The sequence below is a fragment of the Mirounga angustirostris genome, unplaced genomic scaffold (genome assembly GCF_029215605.1).
Source record: "Mirounga angustirostris isolate CCGP_5_RB_7025 unplaced genomic scaffold, mMirAng1.0.hap1 SCAF_11, whole genome shotgun sequence".
Lineage (NCBI taxonomy): Eukaryota > Metazoa > Chordata > Mammalia > Carnivora > Phocidae > Mirounga > Mirounga angustirostris.
The window spans coordinates 83,257,386-83,281,807 of record NW_026991719.1 but is presented as its reverse complement, the minus strand read 5'-3'; the positions used below and the strand labels follow the sequence as shown (position 1 = coordinate 83,281,807).

Genomic DNA, 24,422 nt, shown 5'->3' with positions numbered 1-24,422 from the left:
AGATTTATTTTTTTTAAAGATTTTATTTATTTATTTGAGAGAGAGAATGAGATAGAGAGAGCATGAGAGGGGGGAGGGTCAGAGGGAGAAGCAGGCTCCCCGCTGAGCAGGGAGCCCGACGCGGGACTCGATCCCGGGACTCCAGGATCATGACCTGAGCCGAAGGCAGTCGCTTAACCAACTGAGCCACCCAGGCGCCCCAAGACTAGATTTATTTTGCTAACAAATTAGTCTTACTGTGATTATCTTTGCTAGAAATATGGGTAATTGTAGAGAGAAAAGTTATGTTTCATAGAAAACTAACACTTTCGTGAATATTAGATTCTAGTTCTGTTTGTCTTTTTTTGAGGTTTTGTTATCTATCTGTAAACTGGCCTAGATTATGAATTTTTCCTATTTTTCTAAATACCTGGCTACAGTTCTCCAAACTAATGTTTACAACTTTCTCCTACCTTTCTGACCCGAAATCACTAAGAACAGAGTGCCCTGGATCCATGTTGAAAGGGATCATACTAGGTTCTCTTCACTACCCATATGGCACCAAACTTCAGGGCCTTGAACCTTAGGTCCACATCTCCCAGTTGAAAAGGGCTCTTTCAGGAGCTCTTGGGTCACTCAGTTGGTTAAGCATCCAACTATTGGTTTCGGCTCAGGTCGTGATCTCAGGGTCATGAGATCCACCCCTATGTAGGGCTTTTCGCTCAGTGCGCAGAGTCTGCTTGGGATTCTTTCCGTCTTCCTCTCCCTCCACCTGCTCCCTCTCTCTCTCAAATAAATAAATTCTTAAAAGTAAATAAATACATACATAAATAAGTAAATAAGGGCATCTCCAGACTCTTGGAACTGCACACCAGCTGGAGATCTAATATTAACTAGGGAAGTTCCTCCCCAGAAGCAGATGGCATCTCGAGATGGACAACCCTCCCAATACCATGGGTCAAGATCTTCTTTATTTTTTTTTATTTTTATTTTTAAAGATTTATTTATTTATTTATTTATTTATTTATTTATTTATTTATTTGACAGAGACAGAGTGAGAGAGGGAACACAAGCAGGGCAAGTGGGAGAGGGAGAAGCAGGCCTCCCGTGGAGCAGGGAGCCTGATGCGGGGCTCGATCCCAGGATCCTCGGATCATGACCTGAGCCCAAGGCAGACGCCTAATGACTGAGCCACCCAGGCGCCCCAAGATCTTCTTCCTTAATATGAAAATTGTATTTATTTTTGCCTTTTAGCTACTCACTTTTTCTGTTAATGCATAGGAAGATGATGTTCTTGGGGCACCTGGGTGACTCAGTCGGTTAAAGGTGGGATAACCAAAGGGAGGGAATTATTAAAGTAATTGAACAAGAAGATCATTAGACTGAGGTGGCACTAATGACAAGCAAACCAATTGTTAATCAAACCAATACCTAAACCAGGGGTTAAGAAGAACAACCAATCACAAACAGCCAATTAGGCTTCCCAGATAATGCAGCTACTTAAGATACCCAATTAAATAATTTCCTCATTTTGCTTCTGCATCTTCTCTGTAAAAATCCTGCCCCTAGCTCCTGTCTGTGGAGCACTCCTAACCTCTTCCAATTTGGCACTGTTCGATTTGAGCTGATGTTTGCTCAAACTCTTAAAAATGTTCATATGCCTCAGTTTATCTTTTAACAATACTTGGGGAGATTTGTAAAGTATTGGCATTTACTCTTCTTTAAACATTGGTAGATGTAAAGAAAAAACACACTCTTGTGTGTCTCCTCTACTCTCAATACTCTACTACAACACTATTTCACTCTGACAGCAGATGTGTGGGTTTTCCACACATCAGGCAATTCTGCAACACCTGCTGGGTGCCCTGTGTGTGAGCTACTCAATTCTGACACTGTCTACCAGGAGATAGCATCATATCCCACAGAGTAGTTCTACAACCCTGCACCCATCGCCACTTGAGATGCCAGTTGCAAGTCCAGGACACCTGTGCTTCTGACTGACTGGCTGGAGATTGGAGGCTCCCATGGCCCGCAACTCAGGTGTAACTAATTTGCTAGAGCAGTTCAGAGAACTCAGGAAACGATTTTTCTTACTAGATTACCAGTTTATTATGAAAGGATATAACTCAGGAACGGCCAAATAGAAGAGATGCATAGGGCAAGGTATGTGAGAAAGGATGTAGAGCTTCCATGCCTTCTCTGGGAGAGCTACTCTACCAGAACCCCCATGCGTTTGCCAACTGGGAAGCTTCTTGAACCCCATATTTAGGGATTTTTGTGGAGGCTTCATTACATAGGCATGATTGATTAAATTATTGGCCATTGGCAATTAACTCAACCTCTAGCTCCCTTTCCTTCCCCTGAGGTGGGATGGGGGACGGAAGGATGAGCTGAAAGTTCCACCCCTCTAATTATGGTTGGTTCCCTTGGCAACTAGCCTCCATCCTTCGGTTACCTAGGGACTTTTCAAAGGTCATCTCATTAATATAAACTGGTATGGTTGAAAAGGGCTCATTATGAATAATAAGACACCTTTATCCCTCTGATCACTTAGGAAGTTCCAAGGGTTTTAGGAGCTCTGTTCCAGGAACAAGACAGAGACCAAATATATATTTCTTATTATAAACCACAATATCACAGTAGAATTCACCAGTGCAGGTATCTGATCCTGGGCTTTTCTTCACAGGAAGTTTTTGGTGTTTTTGTGTTTTTTTTAAATAACAAATTTCATCTCTTTGTTATAGGTCTATTCAGACTTTATATTTTGTCTTGACTTGGTTTTGGTAGTTTAACTCCTTCTAGGAATGTCCATTTCATCTAGGTTATGTAATTCATTGTCATACAATTATTTATAGTATTGTCTTACTGTTCTTTTTATTTGTGTAAGGTTGATAGTGGTGTCCCCTCTTTCATTCCTGATTTTAGTAATGTGAATCTTCTCACTTTTTTCTCTTTTTGTTGTTCAGTGAGTTAATGATTTGTTGCCCTTGTTGTTCTTTCCAAAGAACCAAATTTTGGTTTCATTGATTTTCTTTACTGTTTTTGTGTTCCCTATCTCATTAATTTCTACTCTAATCTTTATTATTTCCTGCCTTCAACTTGCATTGTGTTCAGTTTGGTATTCTTTTCAGAGTTTCTTGAGATGGAAGACTAGGTTATTGAGATCTTTCTTCTTTTTAAAATATGGGTGTTTACAGCTACAATTTTTTCTCTAGGCTCTGCTTTAACTGTGTCCCATAAGTTTTGGTATGTAGTGTTTTTAATTTCTTTCATACCAAAGTATTCTGTAATCCCCTCCCTTTTTGGCCCATTGGTGTTTTTTTTGTTTTTTGTTTTTTTAAAGATTTTATTTATTTATTTGAGAGAGAGAGACCATGAAAGGGGGGAGGGTCGGAGGGAGAATCAGACTCCCTGCCGAGCAGGGAGCCCGATGCGGGACTCGATCCAGGGACTCCAGGATCATGACCTGAGCCGAAGGCAGTCGCTTAACCAACTGAGCCACCCAGGCGCCCGACCCATTGGTGTTTTAAGAGTGTGTTTTTTATTTCCTGAATATTTGTGAATTCCCCACATGTGTTCATGTTATTGATTTCTAATTTCATGCCATTTTGGTCATAGAACATATTTGTAGATTTCAATACTTTTAATATTTTGAGACTTATTCTACGGCTTAATATAATTATTGGGGGAAAAAAGTAGAACAAACCAAAGCAAAGCAAACAGAAGGAAGGAAATAATAAAGATTAGTGTGGAAATAAATGTAATAGAGTACAAGAAAATAGAGACAATGAAACCAAAATTGGTTCTTTAAAAAGATCAACAAAATTAACAAACTGTTAGCTACACTACAAAAAAGCAAGAAGATTCTCATTATTAAAATCAGGAACAAAAGTAGGGACATCATTGCTGACCTTACAGAAATGAAGAGGATTATAAGGGAAATCTATGAATAATTACAATTCGACAAACTAGATAATCTATAAGAAATGGACATTTTCCTAAAAAGATATACTGTACTGAAGCTGACTCAAGAAGAATTAGAAAATCTGAATAGACCTATATCAAGTAAAGAGATTGAATTAGTAATCCAAAAAACCTCACAAAGAAAAGCCCAGGCCCAGACAGCATCATTGGTTTAGTCTACTAAATATTTATTTATTTATTTATTTATTTATTTATTTATTTATTTATTTATTTCTGATTTTATTTATTTGACAGAGAGACAACAAGGGAGGGAACACAAGCAGGGGGAGTGGAAGAGCGAGAAGCAGGCCTCCCGCTGAGCAGGGAGCCTGATGCTGGGCTCGATACAAGGACTCTGGGATCATGACCTAAGCCAAAGGCAGATATTTAATGACTGAGCCACCCAGGCACCCCTCTAGTAAACTTTTAAAGAAAAATTAATAATAAACCTTTAATATTCTTCCAAAAAATAGGAGGACACTTTTCAACACATTCTATAATGTAAGCATTACCCTGATACCAAACCAGATAAAAATATCAAAAAAGACAACTATAAAACAATATGCCTTATAGATATAGACACTAAATACTAACAAAATAATCCAGCATCATGTATAAAGGATACCATGACCAAGTGGAATTCACCCCAGGAATGCAAGCTCATTTGACATGTGAAAATCCACCAATGAAAAATGCCATATTAATACAATAAAGAAAAGAATCACATGATCATCTCACTAGACACAGAAAAAGCATTTGACAAAATGGGAACTTCCTCAACCTGATAAAAATATAATGTAACTACATTATACGTCATGGTGAAAGATTTAATGCTTTTTCCTTAAGATCAGGAACAAGGCAAGAATTTTTTATCCTCATACTTTTATTCAATATTATACTGGAGGTTCTAGCCAGGGCGATTAAGCAAGAAAAAGAAATAAAAGGCATCCAGATTTGAAGCAAGAAGTAAATGTATATTCATAGACAGCATGATTTTGTAAATAATATTCCAAAGGTATGCACACACACAAAAGCTTTTAAAACTAATAAGTGTATTCAGAACGGTTGCAGAATACCATAACAACATACAAAATGAGTTATATTTCTATACACTAGCAATGAACTATCTAAAGATAAAACTTAAGAAAATGGAGCACCTGGGGGATGCCTGGGTGGCTCAGTTGGTTGAGCGTCTGCCTTTGGCTCAGGTCATGATCCCGGGGTCCAGGGACCGAGTCCCACATTGGGCTCCTTGCTCAGTGGGGAGCCTGCTTCTCTCCCTCTGCCTGCTCTGCGTGCTGCTCCCCCTGCTTATACTCTCTCTCTCTGACAAATAAATAAAGTCTTTAAAAAAAAAAAAGAAAATGGAGCACCTGGGTAGCTCAATCAGTTAAGTGTCTGCCTTCAGCTCAGGTCATGATCCCAGGGTTCTGGGATCCAGTCCCATGTCAGGCTCTCTGCTCTGCAGGGAGTCTGCTTCTCCCTCTCCCTCTGCCCCTCCTCCCCGATCCTGCTCTCTCTATCTCTGTCTCTCTCAAATAAATAAATAAAATCTTTAAAAAAAAATTAAGAAAATTATTCTATTTACAATAGGATAAAAAAAAGAATAAAATACTTGAGAATAAATTTAACCAAAGAAATGCAAGCACTGCACACGGAAAAATTTTTTAAATGCTGTTTAAAGAAATTAAGGAAGACCTAAATTAATGTAAAGATATTCTGTGTTCCGTGGATGGAACTGGAGGGTATTATGTTGAGTGAAATAAGTCAAACAGAGAAAGACATGTATCATATGATCTCACTGATATGAGGAATTCTTAATCGCAGGAAACAAACTGAGTGTTGGAGTGGGGGGTGGAGTGGGAGGGCTGGGGTGACTGGGTGATGGACACTGGGGAGGGTGTGTTGCTCTGGTAAGCGCTGTGAATTATGCAAGACTGTTGAATCTCAGATCTGTACCTCTGAAACAAATAATGCAATATATGTTAAGAAAAAAAAAAAAGAAGAAGAAGAAGAAGGTAGCGGGAGGGGAAGAATGAAGTGGGGGAAATCGGAGGGGTAGACGAACCATGAGAGACGATGGACTCTGAAAAACAAACTGAGGGTTCTAGAGGGGAGGGGGGTGGGAGGATGGGTTAGCCTGGTGGTGGGTATTGAGGAGGGCACATTCTGCATGGAGCACTGGGTGTTGTGCACAAACAATGAATCATGGAACACTTCATCTAAAACTAATGATGTAATGTATGGGGATTAACATAAGAATAAAAAAAAAAAGATATTCTGTGTTCATGGATTGGAAGACTTAATATTGTTAACTTAGCAATACTTCCCAAATTGACCGGCAGATTTACTGCAATCCCTATCAAAGTTCCTGCTGACATCTTTTCAGAACTTGACAAGCTGATCCCAAAATTCTTTTGGACATCCAAAATACCCAGAATAGTCAAAACAATATTGAAAAAGGAGAAAATTGGAGGCCTCATAGTTTTGTATTTCCAAGTTTATTACAAAGCTACAATAGGGGCACCTGGGTGGCTCAGTCAGTTAAGTGTCTGCCTTCGGCTCAGATCATGATCCCTGAGTCCCAGGATTGAGCCCCACATCGGGCTCCCTGCTCAGCGGGGAGTCTGCTTCTCTCTCTGCCCCTCATCCAGCTCATGCTCTCTCTCTCTCTCTCAAATAAATAAAATCTTAAAAAAAAACAAACAAAGGTATCATAATGAAGACAGTGTGGTACTTACATAAGGATAGGCATATAGAAAAATAAAATATAATTCAGAGTCTAGAACTAAACCCTCATATTTGTGGTCAATGGATTTTTGACAAATGTGCCAAGATAATTCAATGGGGGAAAGAATAGTTGATTTAGGAAATGGTGCTAGGGCAGCTGGATGTCTACATGCAAGAGAATTAATTTGAGCCCCTAAGTCACATCCTATGAGAACTCAAAATGAATCATAGTTCTAAGTGTAAAAGCTGAGCCTATAAAACTCTTAGAAGAAAACATATGAGTAAACATTTATGATCATAAGTTAGGCAATATTTTCTTAGACATGACACCAAAAGTATAGGCAACAAAAGATAAAATAGATGAATTGGCGGTGTAATCAAAATGAAAAACTTTTATGCTTCAAAGGACACCATTCAGGAAGTTAAAAATCAACCTACAGAATGAGAGAAAATACTTGCAAATCAAACATCTGATGAGGGACTTCTATCCAGAATATATAAAGGTCTTTTACAAGTCAACAATTAAAGGACAAGTAATCAAATTTATTTTTTAAATGGGAAAATGTTTTGAATATACCTTTCTCTAAAGAGGATATACAAATGGTGACTATGCCCATGAAAACATGTTCAATAATATCACCTGTTATGGAAATGTAAATCACACTACAGCGAGATACCACTTCGTATCAACAAGGATAGATAAAATAAAAAGACAGACAATAGCAAGTCCTGGTGAGAATGTGAAGAAATTGGAACCTCATACATTGTTGGTGGGAATGTACAATGGTGCAGCCATTTTGAAAAACATGTGGTAGTTCCACAAAATGTTAAACAGAGAATTACCATACAACCCAGCAATTCTACTCCTAGGTGTATACTCCAAAGAATTAAAACATGTGTTCAAACAGTAGCTTTTACACAAATGTTCATAGCAGCATTATTTATCGTAGCCAAAAATGAAAACAACCTAAATGTTCATCAACTGATAAATGGACAAATAAATGTGATATACCATCTAATGGAATATTATTAGGCAGTAAAAAGGAATGGAGTACTAATACATGCTGCAACATAGATGAACTTTCAAAACATCATGTTGAGTGAAAAAGCTAGTCACAAAAGACCACATGTTGTATGATTCCATTTTTTTTTAAAGATTTTATTTATTTATTTGACAGAGAGAGAGATAGCGAGAGCAGGAACACAAGCAGGGGGAGTGGGAGAGGGAGAAGCAGGCTTCCCGCCGAGCAGGGAGCCCAATGCGGGGCTCGATCCCAGGACCCTGGGATCATGACCTGAGCCGAAGGCAGACGCTTAATGACTGAGCCACCCAGGCGCCCCTGTATGATTCCATTTATATGAAATGTCTGCAATTGCCAAATCCATAGCGACAGAGAAGGTAGATTAATGGTTACCAGTTACTGGCTAGGGTGAGGATGGTGGTAAAGGAGAACAGGTAGTGTTTGCTAATGTATAGGGTTTCTTTTGGGGATGATGAGGATACTCTAAAATTAGATAGTGGTGATGGTTGCACAACTTTGTGAATATACTAATATAACTGAATTGTATACTTTAAAAAGGGCTGAATTTGGGGCGCCTGGGTGGCTCAGATGGTTAAGCGTCTGCCTTCGGCTCAGGTCATGATCTCAGGGTCCTGGGATCGAGTCCCGCATCGGGCTCCCTGCTTCTTGGGAGCCTGCTTCTCCCTCTGCCTCTCTCTCTCTCTCTCTGTCTGTCTGTCATGAATAAATAAAATCTTTAAAAAAAAAATTTAAAAAAAAGGGCTGTATTTTGTGGCATGTGAATTATATCTTAATAAAACTGGTATCTAAGAAAGTGTAATTATTTAAATTTAAATAATTTAAAGACAAAGCACTTTCTTTCTGTGGTGGAAGAGGCCCACTGTAATCAACCTTCCCCAAGTGGATGTCTGGTACCCCCTGGAAAGGGTACCATATTAGGGGCTTAGCATTGGCTTCTGCTATTGGCAGGTTCTGTACTCAGCTGTGACAGTAGTCAGATCAGGTTGGTAAGTGTTGCTGCACTCTGGCGTAGCTCTATTCTTGCTTCCATGGTCACTTTATGTGGGCTCATTGAGCAAGCACTGGGATTGCTGGGAGGAAAAACTGATGGTCATTTTTTTTTCTTCTAATTATTGAGAGCTTTCTCTGCAGTGGATGCCCCCAGTGGGTACACTCACTATCTGAATGTATAGATATGGACTATTTAGAAGGGAATGTGGCCTAGATGTCAAGATCCTCCCAGCGGTTAAAAACAGGCAGAAACTTGTTCAGGGCATCCACCATGAAGGATCCCTGTGTCCCTGTTTCTTCATGACCATCCAGATACCTTTTGTGAGCTGGTGCCTGAACACTGCCTGATCTTTCCTCCTTTCTTTTTTTAAAAAGATTTTATGTATTTATTTAAGAGAGAGAGAGCACAGAGGGAGAGTGAGAGGGAGAAGCAGACTCACCACTGAGCAGAGATCCTTACACGGGGCTCGATCCCAGGACCCCAGGATCGTGACCTGAGCTGAAGGCAGACGCTTAACCGACTGAGTCACCCAGGCACCCCATCTTTATTTTTCAATTGAGATAACTCAGTAGGTACCTTCAGACCAGCTGAGCCTGGTCTTTTCTCTTTTTTAAAAGATTTATGTATTTATTTGAGAGAGAAAGAGAGAGAGAGATGGGGGAGGGGCAGAGGGAGAGAGAATCTCAAGCAGACTCCGTGCTGAGGAGCATGGAGCCTGATGTGGGGCTTGATCTCAAGACCCCAAGATCATGACCTGAGCTGAAACCAAGAGTTGGATGCTTAACCACCTGAGCCATCCAGGCACCCTGAGCCTGATCTTTTCTATGCTGCCTCTGACAAATAATATTTTCCCAAGAGCCTGTGAAAACTGGTTAGCATAGGGCTCTCTTTCCTGGGTCCTAAACCCTAAATTTCTTTGGGATTAGATGGGCAAGTCCCTCCTTGAAAAAGTAATTGAGATAACCAGACTTTTGCACAGACAGGGAGGGGCTCAGAGAGCCAAGCTTTGAACAATTTTGACCCTGTGCCATCGAGTAACAATCAGGATGTTTTAACCTTGAAGAACAGTCAGTAGACATAAACAGTCCAGAAAATAAAACCACAAAGCAAAAAAAAAATTTTTTTAGAAATGAAGCTCTTAAGATTATTTATTTTGAGAGAGAGAGAAAGAGAGAGAGACTGGCGGAGGGGCAGAGGGAGAGAATCTTTCACACAGATTCCCTGCTGAGCGAGGATACCAACTCAGGCCTCGATCCCACAACCCATGAGATCATGACCTGAGCTGAAACCAAGAGTTGGACGTTTAACCAACTGAGCTTCCCAGGCGCCCCCCCCCATTTTTTTTTAATGAGGGCACAGCCTGGCTTAATCATTTTGTGAGTTGATCACAGAAAAAGAACTTTCTGACAAATTTTAGAAAAATTGAATGGAGGGAACACAAGCCATTAGATGTTCAGTTACTTAGTTACAAGCCACAGAAACCTGGCTAATTTGAGCAGAAAGAGAATGTATTAAAGGATATTAGGTGGCCTTGGGATGAGGATGGGGCTAGAAGAGGCAGATGATGATAAAGCTTAAAATTCCTGCAGTTAGGAACAACATCCAGAATTACACTTGAGAACCAATCTGATTTCTGTCCCTATAGTTTTGCTTGTTCCAGAATGTCTTATAAGTGGAAGCAAACTAGAGCATAGCCTTTTTTGGTCTGGCTTCTTTCACTTAGCCTAATGAATTTGAGTCATTCATGTTTTGGCATGAACCAGTAGTTTTTTCTTGTTTATCCATTCACCGTTTGGGGGATATTTGGATTGTTTCCAGTTTTGAGCTCTTATGAATAAAGCTACTAAAGTTTTCATTTCTCTTTGGTAAATACCTAGGAGTGGGATTACTGGGTCATATGGTAAATGTATGGCTGCCAAACTTTTCTAAAGTGGCCATGCCATTTTTTTTCCATTTATTTTAAGTAAACTCTACATCCAACATGGGGCTCAAACTCATGACCCCAAGATCAAGAGTGGCATGTTCTACTGACTTGAGCCAGCCAGGCACCCCAGGCCATGCCATTTTGTATTCCCACCAACAGTGAGAATTCCAGTTGTTCCATATCCTTGCTAGGACTTTTTAATAACAGCTTTTTGTTTTTGTTTTTGTTTTTAGTTTAGCCACAAGAGTAGGAGTGTAGTGATATCACATTACAGTATTAATTTTCATTTCCCTGAAAATTAATGATGTTGAACATGTTTTCATCTGATCATTTGCCATCTTCATCTTTTCTTTGGTGAAGTGTCTATTCAAATCTTTTGCCTATTTTTAAATTGTATTTTTTTTAAAGATTTTATTCATTCATTTGACAGAAAGAGACTCAGCGAGAGTGGGAGCACAAGCAGGGGGGAGTGGAGAGGGAGAAGCAGGCTTCCCGCTGAGCAGAGAGCCCGATGCAGGGCTCGATCCCAGGACCCCGGGATCATGACCTGAGCTGAAGGCAGCCGCTTGACTACTGAGCCACCCAGGCGCCCCAAATTGTATTATCTTCTTATTGTTTGTCTTACTATTACTGAGTTGTAAGAGTTCTTTGTATACTCTGGAGACAGATACTTTATCAATTATCTTCTTCCAGGTGGAAGCTTGTCTCTTCATTTTCCTAACATGTTAATGGCTTTTGAGGAGCCATTTAATGAGGAGCCTTCATTTAATGAGTCCATGCACAAGGGTGAAAATATTTTAATATTGATGTGGTACTATTCATAAATTTTTTTATTAGCACTTAGGTCCTTCCATGAAAGGTTTGCCTAATCCAAGATTACCCCTATATTCCTATTTTTTCTAATATTTTATTTTATGTACTTTTAAGGTAAAAATGTGGGGCTTGAACTCACAACCCCTTGGGTTCTGGACACCAAGATCAAGAGTTGCATTCTCCACTGACTGAGCCAGCCAGGCACCCATCTAACAATATTTTAAATTTTGTCTGCATTTAAATGTTTTATCATTAGCATTTGCCTTTTTCCATTTCTTAATAGGAAAAACTGGAACTTATTAAGTAGATAGTGGCAGAAAAATAATTTCAAAAGTCTTTAAACCACTACAACATTAAATAAGCAATATTTTACTCTGCAACTACAGATTATTCCATATTTTTCCTATTTTAAATGAAGTATTAATAATTTTAGATTTTGCATTTTGATCTATGAGCCATTTTGAGTTCGTATTTTGTATATGGTGTGAGGCAAGGGTACTTTTTTTTTGTATATGGATGTCTGCTATAGACTGAATGTGTAACCCCCAAATTCATATGTTAAATCCTAACATCCAATGTGATGGAATTTGGAGGTGGGATATTTGGGAAATGATTAGGCCATGTGGTGGAGCTGCCATGAATGGGATTCGTTCCATTATAAAAGACACCCCAGAAAGCTCCTTTGCCCCTTCTGTCATGTGAATACACCTCTTTATGAACCAGGAATCAGGCCTCACCAGACACCAAATTCGTCAGTGTCTTGGTCTTAGGCTTCCCAGATTCCAGAACTGTGAGAAATAAATGTTTGTTGTTTAAGCCACACAGTCCATGGTATTTTTGTTATAGCAGCCAGAACTAAGACAACATCTAATTGTTCCAGAATCATTTGGTGAAAAGTCTGTTTTTCTCCATTGAATTACTTTGGGATCTTTTTAAAAAATGAATTGTCTATATACATATAGACCTATTTCTGTAAAGTCTGTTTTATTCCATTGATCTATATGTCTATCCTTATGCCAATACTACACAGCCTTAATTACTGTAGCTTTATGGTTAGTCTTGAAGTCAGGCAGTGAGTCCTCCAGATTTGTTCTTCATTTTCAATATATTCTGGCTATCTTATGTCCTTTGCTTTTCCATATAACTTTTAGAATCTCAATTTGCTGGGATTTCTCTTGGGATGGCATTGAATTTATAGATCAATTTTAGAGAGAATTGCCATATTAACACTATTAGGTCTTCTAATCCATGAACAGTTATCTCTCTAAACTCAGGGTTCCTGACTCAATCATAATTTATTAAGTATATGTGTCAAGGACAGTGTAAGGGATATCAGGATGAATAAGAAAGTATTTTGATAAAGGAAAATACTGGTGGGTTAAATAAAATACCTAACATTGAGAGCTTTTAATATTTTTTAAGGATTTATTTATTTGAGAGAGAGAGAAAGAGAGAGCACACAGAGGGAGAGGGAGAAGCAGACTCCCCATTGAGCAGGAAGCCGGTTGCAGGGCTTGATCCCAAGTCCCCGGGATCACGACCCAAGCGGAAGGCAGATGCCCAATCAGCTGAGCCACCGGGCGCCCCATAGAGAGTTTTTAGTATTTTAAAGAGCACTATTACCCTTTTCAGCTGGAATTGGTTTGCAATGGAAAGGGATATTTTCAGCTTGAAATTCAATTGTGTAGCCCTCTCTGATGATGTGTGGACAGGTCCCTTGATTTTGTATAGCAAGCCAGCCAGGAGATTTTAGAAAACTCAGACTAAGAACGGTATGTAAATTGGGATGCCTGGGTGGCTCAGTTTGTTAAGCAGCTGCCTTTGGCTCAGGTTGTGATTCCGGGGTCCTGAGATCGAGTCCCGCATTGGGCTCCCTGCTCAGCGGGGAGTCTGCCTCTCCCCCTCCATCTGCCTCTCCCCCTGCTCATGCTTTCTCTCACTCTCGCTCTCTCTCAAATAAATAAATAAAATCTTTAAAAAAAAAAAGGTATGTAAATTTAGATATGGTTTCCTTGGGGTACTGTGGTGTAGTATTCAAACCACCATCCATTGTCTGGTCCATAGATTAGTCTCAGGACACAGCCCCCAATGGACCCCAAATATCCGAGTCCTCTGAAAAGGAACCATAAGCAAATACAAAATGAACTAAAAATGGTAATGACTCTTCTAAGAACTATGGAATACAGGGCAGCCTGAGGAGCTGTGGGGCAGTACCACCTGAGTAAGGACAACTCGCTTTATCCACACTCTTATAGCAGTCAAGTAGGGGCTTTGGCCCTTTTCGGGGATGATAGGGAATCAGAGGGGCTTTGTCACCACGACTCCGTATCAATAGCTGTTAGCAGAGGATACAGGGCAGAGCAGAGCAGGAGTGCCCAGCAGATATGGCAGTACCCAGAGAAAGGTGGCACCCTCTTCTCAGCTGCTTGGTCTTGTTCCTGCGCACAGGTGAGACCTACCTTCAGCCTTCCCCTGAGTGTTTGACAGGCCAGGGTCCTACTACTGCCAAGGTACCAGCCCAACATAGCTCACATACTCAGTATCTCATCTGATCCACTCAGCAGTATGTGAGGTTAAGTTTTAATCCCATTACATAGATGACAAGACTGACCCTTATAGCACTGGATCTGTTGCTATAACCACCAGGTTGATTTCTCGAGCTATGAGTCCCAGAGATAATGTGAGTTTTACTTACCATTTTACATTCTGACAACAGGAATTTTAAGTGTCTTCATTGCCCTCATAAACTCACTGAACACTTCAGTTGTTTATCATGTATTTGATTTCTAGGGTGTTTTTTTTTTTTTTTTATGACAAACATAATCCATCCTTTAGGAAAAAGTGGTTAGTGAGCAAAGCAAAAAGAAAGAATCACACAGGGGCACCTGGGTGGCTCAGATGGTTAAGCATCTGCCTTCGGCTCAGGTCATGATCCCAGGGTCCCGGGATGGAGCCCCACATCTGGCTCCTGACTCGGCGGGGAGCCTGCTTCTCCCTCGCCATCTGCCTCTCCCCTGCTCATGCTCTCGCTCTCTCTCTCTGTATCTCTCTGTTTCAAATGAATAAATAAAATCTTAAAAAAAAAAATCACACATGGTGGGAGCCATAGGACGGTAGAGAACTCAGAAGAAGGAGCAGCAGTGCCCACTGACATGGTTACAACTAGAGGAAGGCATGGGGATGGGTAAGGCCCACAGAGGAATGGCATGGAGGTACCTAACCATCAGGTAATTGGACTCATGTTTGAATACAAATGAGACCTTTTTTTTGGCTACCATACAGGAGAAACCATCATCTACTTTTTAGTATACACATTTTCAGAGCTTTCTCTATGCACAAATGCATTATGCAAACATTTATATTTTTACAAAAATGGTCTGATACTGTATATGTGGTTCTGAAAACTGTTTTTTCTTTATTGTTATTTTACAGTGTACCATGAACATTTCTTCCATGCACAAGGGTGAAAATTCCCTACTGAAAGACGGAGAACACTGTAGTTGGATCAAAAGGCTGCTGGTAACAAGAGTGACACCTAAAGCAAAATATCAGCTTAAGGTTAAAGCACATAGCCTGGCAAATGCCTGCCAGGGAAAGCAGCGGCAGCAATATTCTCATCAGAGAAAACAAAATTGAAGGCCAAAGGCATTAAAGATATGGGATATCATGTAAGCCTCTTTGGCCCCTACCTCCACCCCTCACCCCCCTGACACCCCGTTGCCCCCTTGGGGCAAACGGATCCTGTACATCTCTTTGCATCCAATGAAAACCACCCATTTTCTGTTTTTTCCTTAGCTCTTCCTGAGCCCTTGACATATCTCCACATTCTCTCATCATCTCCTCACTGCCCAAGTGCCTTTCCTGTAAGTCCTCCTGATAGTCCTTGGGGGAATCATCTGTCCCCCTGTCTGTTTTTCTTTTTGCTTTCCTGGGCACGTAATCTTCAGCTGGGCGCTTCTCGGCAGCCCGTGGCTCACTCTCAGGCTTTGCCAGGGATTCTGGCTTGCCCTCACCGTGTGGTTTTCCCTCATTTTCAGACTTGCCCTGCTTTTCTTGCTTTCCCTCATCTTCTGGTTGTCCCTCATCATCTGGCTGTCCCTTATTCTGGAGCTTTCCCTCATGCCCTGGCTTCCCCTCCACGTCCAGCTTTTCTTCCTCATCTGATTTTCCTTCATCTTCAGGCTCTACTTCATCTTCTGGCGTTCCCTCGATTTCCAGCTTTCCTTCATTTTCATTGTAGAGTTTTTCCATGTTGAGATTTTCCCTTCTTTTCCTTGTCCTGCGGGGTAGGGTGGGATAGGGGGTTAAGAGAAGTCAAAAGAGACAAGGGAGACTGAGGACGTGGAGGTGGAGTGCAGGTGCTGATGGTACTGGCATCCTTCCCCTTGGCTGGGTTCCCTTGACCTGCCCAAGCCCTCCAAGGGTGTCTTTTGCCCACCCTTTACCCCACAATTCATCCCACACGTGAGAGCCAACCATTTCCCTGGCAGGCCCTTTGCACCATCCCTCGGTGTGGCCGGGTGGGTGCAATATACATGGTGGTGAGATGGGCAGTGGGACCTTCAAATTCTGCCCAAACTGTGCCCTCCGCACCCTCCCCCCACCGTTCCTGTCCAGTGCCCCTCCCCCGTTTCACTCACCTGCAGGAATTCTGAACAGGTTCTTCCTCCTTTTCTAGCCTTGCAGAGTGCTGGGGACAGACAGACAGACCTATACACAGGAGACAGGGCCAGGGCCTGTGCGCTCAGCCAACTGAAGTTTCTTTCCTGAACCTGGGCCCTCCTCAGGCAACATTTCCCTCTCCTACCTCCCCCACATCCCAGCCGCCATTACTTTTCAGGCCTCAGGCTCCAAGCCAGGATGCTTTCCAAACTGTTTGGGTGTCTGTATCCCCCTCCCCTGAAGGCAAGCCGCCCACCCCCACCCCCTTTCCGCGGAGGTCAGTATTTCCTTTTAGGTGCAGAGTGTGAGAGGGGGTTATTTCTAGAATATGCCTACATTTCACTGTCGCACTGCAGGGGCGCCCCCCCATTTCAGGTCCAAAAATGCATGGAGGGCGCACAGGAGGGGCGTCGAGGAGGCGGCGGGGTGCTCTCTCCCCACCTGCCCACGTCCGTGCTGCATCCCCCTCCCCACCGACCTCCCGGACCCCTCCCCACCCCGCGCTGCTCACGGATCCTACTGCCATCCACCTCCACCCCAGCCCGGGGCCGCCAGCAGCGCCCACCTTCACACTGACCTGCGGGGCCCGGGGCAGGCCTGCGCCTCCTCGGGCTCGCCGAAGCCCGCTCGCCCCTCGCCCGCCGCCCGGGCAGCTCAGGGAGCTGGTTCCGCGCGGGCGACGGGAGCGGAGGGCGCAGGGACCGGACCGCAGGGCGGGCGAGCGGGCGGGCGCGGGGGCTGCTGCCCACGTCGGCGCCCAGCCGGTCACGTGAGCGCCGCGTCACCCGAGCTCGGTCCCCCACCCCGCCCCCTCACCCCCATCCCCAAGGGACCGAGCAGCCGCACACGGTGGGGGGCGGGGTGGCAAAGGGGGAATCAAGGCGAGAGCAGGAGCCCGGAGGCTTCCCGACCGCAGGTGCTTCACCTGGCGCATCTCAGGTCCTCGCACAGCATCCCTCTGCGAGGTACGTCATTGCCAGGTGTGACCGCTGATCACAGGGACGGTACCCGACTTTGCCAGGAGCGCTCAGCAGCTGAGTCCCACAGGCTGCTTCCAAGAGCGGCTCTGCCTGACTCCAGAGCCCAGGTAGTAGTGCCCACCGGGAAGCGGCGCTGCCACCTTGAGTAGCTGTGTTCCTGGGCCTCTTCTCTCAGTCCACACGTTCTCTCTCCCTGAGAGATTTCTGTTCATTTCCCTCTAAGCACAGATGATTCTCAAATCTCCATCTCCAGGCTGTTCCCTCCCCGAGCCTTAGATCCGTTTCTTTGCTTTCCCACCAGCAGTATAGGAGAGTGCTTGGTTCTTTACACCTTTTCCAACATGTGTTGGAATACTTTTTCATTTTCACTAACATGATAGGTGAGTAGTAGTATCTCATGGCATTTTATTTTGCATTTTTTTGACAATTTAAATATCACTGTAAATTGTTCACGTCTTTCCACATTTTCGTTGGGTTGTTGGTCCTTCTCTCATTTTCAGTATCCTTTATACATTAACAATATTAGGCCTTTATGTTATATATGTTGCAAATATTTACTTCCAGCTTGTTAGTTGCTTTTCTACTTTGTATATGGTGTATTTCTGCCATACATTTAAACAGTAGTCAAATTTATCAAACTTTTCTTTTATTCCATCTAGATTTTGATTCATAGTTAATTATTTTCCTCTGTGAGGTCAAAGAGGAATTCACCCATTTTTTCTTTTAGTACTCATATGGTTAACTGTATTTGTCCCAAGGGCATCTGTGGTTAGGAATAGAGGTTAAGTAATACACCAGTGCCAAACTGTGTTGAATCTACTGCTGACTCAAGGCAGCTAATCAAAGACCCAAGGCTCATTATAAGGGAAGGGATTTCCTAACAAACCATCACCCATATAATGCTGGGAACCTCAAATATTTCAGTTTAAGGGTAATTATAAACTGGAAATAAACTAGCTCTCACAAAGTCTTTTAGTTTGGCCTTGCAACATCTAATTGGACTAGTAAACTTTAAGCTTTAAACAAAGATTATGGTGGTTCCAGACAGGAAGAACCCTTATAAGCCCTGACCAATGCAAATAAAATCTTCTCTGGAGTAAGTGTCCATCATCCTAGGCCCCAAATTATTTCAACCAACAATTGTTCATGTACAAAGTCCACACAGAAAGATAACTAGGAATACAAATAAAAAAAGACATCATAAATATGAAGCGGTAGAGACAACAGCCAACACAAACAGATCCATTAGTTTTGAATGATCTGAATCATCAGATACAGACTATGAAAACACAATGCTTAGTGTATTCAGATAAATAAAATCCAATCTTGAAAATTTCAACAGGGTGCCAGAAATCAGAAAAAGTGAAAAAAAAAAAAAAAGGGAATTCTAAAACTACAAAAAAAAAAAAAACTTCAGCTGAAATTAGAAATCCAGTGGATGGCTTTAACAGCAGATTAGATGCAGCTCAAACGAGAAGTAAAGAACTAGAAATTATGTTCAGAAGAAACTATCCATAAGGCTGTACAGGTAGTCAAAAAGATGGAAAATTCAGATGGGAGGGCATGGTAAGACCTAACAAATGTTTACTTGGAGTTCCAGAAGGAAAAGAGAAATGGAAATGTTCAGAGGCAACCTCTGAAGAGACAACTGAGGATTTTTCAGAACTGATGAAAGACACTGATCCATAGATCTAAGAAGTCCAAGATATCCCAAACAGGATAAGAAGAAACTCACACATAGATGCATAATAGTGACCTTTCAGAGAATCAAAGACAAAATCATAAAAGTAGCCAGAAAAATAGAGTACACCTTGAAAGGAACAAAAGTTAGGCTGATTGATGGCTTCTTAAGAGCAACAATGGAGGTATGAAGACAGTAGAATGGTATCTTTAGCAACTTGAAAGAAAATAATTGCCAGCCAAAAAAATTAAGAACCAGGAAAAATACCCTTCAAAATTAAAGGTGAAATAAAGACCTTTACAAATAAACAAAAAAGGAGAGTTTGCCATCAGCAGGCATGAACCAAAGGAAATACTGAATGCTACAGGGCATTTTTCATGTGACAGGAAAATGATCCCAGATGGAATACTGGAGATAAGAAAGGGAAAAACAACAATTAAAAAGACAAATATGTATGTAAACTTAAATCAATACTACATAAAACTAGAATCTTAATTCATATCGACAAATGACATATGAGTCAAGAAGGCTAAAGTAAAAGTACAAAATTAATATTAGCCTTTGATTAAGTCAAGACTGTATGCTCTAATTGCCAGAAAGCCATTAAGGTAAAACTTCTAAGCTAATAGAGGGGCAAAAATAAGAAAATAATCCTAAAGAAGAGAAAACTAACATACATTAGATGGGACATAGAAAAGGAACTTGCTTACAATGGTTAACTTACATCTATTAATATCAGTGAGTACATTAAATATAAATGGTTTACATGAAGCAATTGAAAGATTTTCAGACTGGAAAAAACACAATGTTATACTGTTTACAAAAGACATCTGAAATATAAAAATACATAAAGACTGAAAGTAAAAGTATAGAAGAAAATTATAACATGAAAACAGTAACCAAAAGGAAACCATTGTAGTTAAATAACAAAATAGACTTCAAAGCAAAAAGCATTACAAACCATAACAAGTGTCACTTTATGGTATTTTAAAATTTATATGCACTTATTAGATTGACCTCAAAATAAATAAATCAAAATTTGACAGAACTACAAGGAGAAATAAATTTTCCATTTTAGCATTAACACTTCTATCTCTGTAACTGTGGAAATATTTAAAGTGTTGAAAGGAAAAAAAAAAAAACCCACCAAATTAAAATTTTATATTCAGCAAAACTGTCCTTCAAAAGTGAAGGAGAAATAAAGATTTTTCTCAAACAAAAACTGATGACCAGCAAACCTTCCCTTAAAGAAATGTTAAAAACTTTTCTCTAGGCAAAAGAAAATTGATCAGCAACTCAAAATAGGTCAGCAACTCAAATCTTCATAAAGAACAGTAGAAGGGAATACATGAAAGTATAATGAAATTGTTTCCTTTTTCTTATTCTTAAGTGATACAAAAGATAAATGTTTAAAGTACTAATATTAACAATATATTTAGTGATTATAGCATATGAATAAGTGAAATGAATAATGAATACTCTGTAATAGGGTACCTATACTACATATAAGTGAAGCAGAAGATGGTTTTTTGAAAGTAAACCTAGTTAAAAATATATATTGTAAAATTGAGGGAAATAAGTAAAAATTTTTTTAAAAGAAATATAATTGATACACTAAGAGAAGACAAATGGAATCATGTAAAATACTCAGAACTAGAGAAGGCAGAAAAAGAAGCCTTGGAAACAAATGGAAAACAGTTACACATTGTTGATATTAATCCAAATATATATCAAGAATCATTTTAAATATGAATGCTCCAAATACACCCACTAAAGACAGAAATTGTCAGAATGGACAAATAAAATCCAACTATATGTTTTGGACAAGAGGCCCATTTTAAAAATAAAGACTGGGTGCTTGGGTGGCTCAGTGGGTTAAGCATCTGCCTTCGCCTCAGGTCAGGATCCTGGGGTCCTGGGATCAAGTCTTGCAACGGGCTCCTTGCTCAGCAGGGAGCCTGCTTCTCCCTCTGCCTGCCGATCCCCCTGCTTGTGCTCTCTGACAAATAAATAAATAAAGTCTTTAAAATAAATAAACAAATAAAGACTCTGAAAGTTTACAAGGAAAGCAATGGAGAAAGATTATATACCACCATATATACTAATCAAAAGAAATATGGACAAAAAAGGATGCTGGAGGGGTGCCTGGCTGGCTCAGGGGGTACAGTATTTGACTCTTAATCTTGGGGGCATGAATTCAAGCCCCACAGTGGGCACAGAGCCTACAAAAAAAATGCTGGAATAGCTATATAATTTCAGATAAAGCAGACTTGAGAACAATTAAAGTATCAGAGATAAAAAAAAAGGCACTACATAATGACAAAGGGATCAATTATGGAAAAAACCAAACACATAATAATCCTAAATACGTATGTACCTAACGAAAGTGTCAAAATATATGAGGCGGGGCGCCTGGGTGGCTCAGTCGTTAAGTGTCTGCCTTCCGCTCAGGTCATGATCCCAGGGTCCTGGGATCGACCCCGCATCGGGCTTCCTGCTCCGCGGGAAGCCTGCTTCTCCCTCTCCCACTCCCCCTGCTTGTGTTCCCTCTGTCGCTGTGTCTCTCTCTGTCAAATAAATAAAAATCTTAAAAAAAAAAAAATGAGGCAAAAACTGATGAAACAGAAAGGAGAAACAGACAAATCTATTAGAGTTGCAGACTTCAACACCCCCAGTCAGTAATTGACAGATTAAGCAGGCAAAATATCTGTACGGATATAGTTGACCTGAACAGCACTATTAATCAACTTGATCTAAATGGCATTTATAGAACATTCCATCCAATATCAGAACACATTTTTTTTCAAGTTCACATAGAACATTCACTAAGAGTCCATATTCTAGGCCATTAAATACACCTTAGCAAATTTAAAAGAACAGAAATCATAAAAGTATGCTCTCATTGGAATTAAAGTAGAAATCAGCGACAGAAAGATGGAAAAACACAAAAATTTGGAAATTAACACAATTCTAAACACATGAGTCAAGGAAAATTTCAAGAGAAATGCAAAAATATTTTGAACTAAATGAAAATAAAATTAACCTATCAAAACTTTGGGTATATAGAAAAAGTAGTGCTTAGAAGGAAATTTCTAGCTTAAATGCGTATGTGAGAAAATGAAAAAGATCTAACATCTATAATCTAAGCCTGCTTCTCCCTCTCCCACTCCTTCTGCTTGTGTTCCCTCTCTCACTGTTTCCCCAGGAGTGGAAGAGGGAGAAGCAGGCCTCCTGCCGAGCAGGGTGCCGGATGCGGGGCTCGATCCCAGGACCCTGGGATCATGACCTGAGCCGAAGGCAGACACTTAATGACTGAGCCACCCAGGCGCCCCCCCTTCATTATCTTCTTAATGTCCATGGAATCACTAGTGATAACCTCACTTTCATTTCTGATTTTGTTAATTTGGATCTCCTTTCTGTTTTCGATAACCTAAGTTTTCTCTTCAGGAAACTAAAGAAAGGTAATTTTAAGCCTAGTGCAAGCAGAAGAAAAGAAATTAATATTAATAATCAATACAACTAAAACAGGAAAAAATAGGAAAAAAAAATCAACAAAACCAAAAGCTGATTCTTTGAAAACATAAAAAAAAATTGATAAATCTCTTGCCAGGATAATCAAGAAAACAGAAAATTCTAAAGATTTTATTTATTTGACAGAGAGAGACACAGTGAGAGAGGGAACACAGCACGGGGAGAGGGAGAGGGAGAACCAGGCTTCCCGCGGAGCAGGGAGCCCAATTCGGGGCTCCATCCCAGGACCCTGGGATCATGACCCAAGCCGAAGGCAGACACTTAACAACTGAGCCACCCAGGCGCCCCAAATAAATAAAATCTTTAAAAAAAAAAAAAAAGAAGATAATGAAGGAATTCTATTAACAACTCTATGCCTACAAATTTGATAACTTAGATACAATGAACCAATCTCCTTCAATGATACAAACTACTAAAACTCACACAAGGAGAGAACAATAACCTAAATAGCCCTGTATCTATTAAAGAAATTGAATCAATAATTCATAACCTCCCAAAGATAGAAATCACCAAGACCAAATTCTACCAAACATTTAAGCATCACCAGTAAACATTTAGAGATCACTAGGGAATTCTACCACACATTTGGGTAAGAAATAATGCCAATTCTCCACAATGCCTTCCATAAAACAGAAGTAGAGCGAACGTTTGATTTATTCTCTGAGGCCAACATTACCCTAATTCCAAAACCAGATAGAAGGCATTATAAGAAAGGAAAACTACAGACCAGTATCTCTCATGAACACAAACACAAAATCCTCAACAAAGTATCAGAAAATCGAATCCAACAATGTATAAAAATTATGCACCTAACAAGTGGAATTTATTGTAGGCATGCAAAGCTGATTTAACATTTGAAAATAAATCAGTGTAATCCACCACATAAACAGACTAAATAAGATATATCATATGATCTTATCACTTGATACAGAAAAAGTATATGACAGAATCCAACACCCATTTATGATAAAGGTTCTCAAAATAGAATTAGAGGGGAACACCTCAATTTAATAAAGAATATCTACAGGAAACCTGTAACAACATACTTAACGGTGAGGAGGACGCTTCATCCTAATATCAGGAACAAGGCAAGGTATTCTTTTCTCATTGCTCCTATTAAACATCATCCTGGAAGTCCTAGCTAGTGCAATAACACACACACAAAAAGGAAATAAAACACACACAAAAAGGAAATAAAACATATACAGATTGGAATGGAGGAAATAATACTGTCTCTTTGCAGATGACATGATTGTCTATGTAGAAATGCCACAGCACTGACAAACTCCTGGCTACAAGATCTGTAAGGCTGTAAAGCTAATATACAAGAGTCAATTGCTTTCTTACATGCCAGCAATGAACTGGAATTTGAAATTTAAAAATATCATAAAAAATAGTACTCCCCAGGGGCGCCTGGGTGGCTCAGCTGTTAAGCATCTGCCTTCGGCTTGGGTCATGATCCCTGGCTCCTGGGATCGAGCCCCGCATCGGGCTCCCTGCTCTGCAGGAAGCCTGCTTCTCCCTCTCTTACTCCCCCTGCTTGTGTTCCCTCTCTCGTTGTCTCTGTCAAATAAATAAATAAATCTTTTTTAAAAAAAAGTACTCCCCAAATGCAGAATGCGCCTAAAGAATCTAAGTGTGTTACAAATCTATGAAACAACCCCACTGAAAGGGATGGAGGAATAAGGTGTTGACATAGGGTAACTTTGGGAGTGGAGTCTATAAAACTAAAGGCAAAAATTTGTCTCTATATAAATAAATATATAAAAATAATTGAAGCTGAAAACATATATAAACATGCACATATACACACGGGTTATTATGTATCAGTAGATCTCCTTGCTGTCAACTGCGAGGGCCTAGAAGCAATGATACCCCAATAGTAATGAGTACCCTTAGCACCCAGATCTTGGTTTTGATACCATTCTCTAACCAAAGGTACCAGGGCCCCTTGGAGAAATGGCAAATTCTAGGACTTGGACAGGAACTATACAAGACTACACCATCTTGTAGTGCCAGAAAGTATTAAACACACACATACACGTGCATGCCTGCACACATACACACACAGTGATGGGAGGAGGTATGTTAAATAAATACAAAAGCCAAGTGAAAGAGCTCGCAA

The 24,422-nt window shown here is 40.6% G+C and overlaps 1 protein-coding gene and 1 long non-coding RNA gene across 3 annotated transcripts in view; one reads left to right on the top strand and one right to left on the bottom strand.

Annotated features, from left to right (window-relative positions):
- Window positions 1–15,110, top strand: part of LOC135361949 (uncharacterized) — a 37,041-nt gene extending 21,931 nt beyond the window's left edge. Inside the window, exon 3 of the long non-coding RNA XR_010406223.1 lies at window positions 14,876–15,110. This is a non-coding gene — a long non-coding RNA (uncharacterized LOC135361949). The remainder of the gene's footprint in view (window positions 1–14,875) is intronic.
- On the bottom strand, window positions 14,834–21,196 carry TCEAL3 (transcription elongation factor A like 3). Of its 2 annotated transcripts, XM_064574429.1 has the most exons (3): window positions 17,031–21,196; window positions 16,084–16,133; window positions 14,834–15,722 (listed from the first exon to the last, which is right to left on the bottom strand). In XM_064574429.1, the coding sequence occupies exons 1-3, from the start codon at window positions 17,037–17,039 to the stop codon at window positions 15,092–15,094; spliced, it is 690 nt and encodes a 229-aa protein (XP_064430499.1). In that variant the 5' UTR covers window positions 17,040–21,196; the 3' UTR covers window positions 14,834–15,091. The 2 variants fall into 2 exon arrangements, with proteins under 2 accessions (XP_064430499.1, XP_064430500.1); XM_064574430.1 differs by lacking the exon at window positions 16,084–16,133 and having other exon boundaries at window positions 17,031–17,152.
- Between the last annotated feature and the right edge of the window lie 3,226 nt (window positions 21,197–24,422).

Coding starts and splice junctions, on each gene's coding strand:
- TCEAL3 (XM_064574429.1), bottom strand. Junction 15,723..16,083: donor CCTGTTCAGAATTCCTGCAG/GTGAGTGAAACG, acceptor CCTACCCCGCAG/GACAAGGAAAAGAAGGGAAA.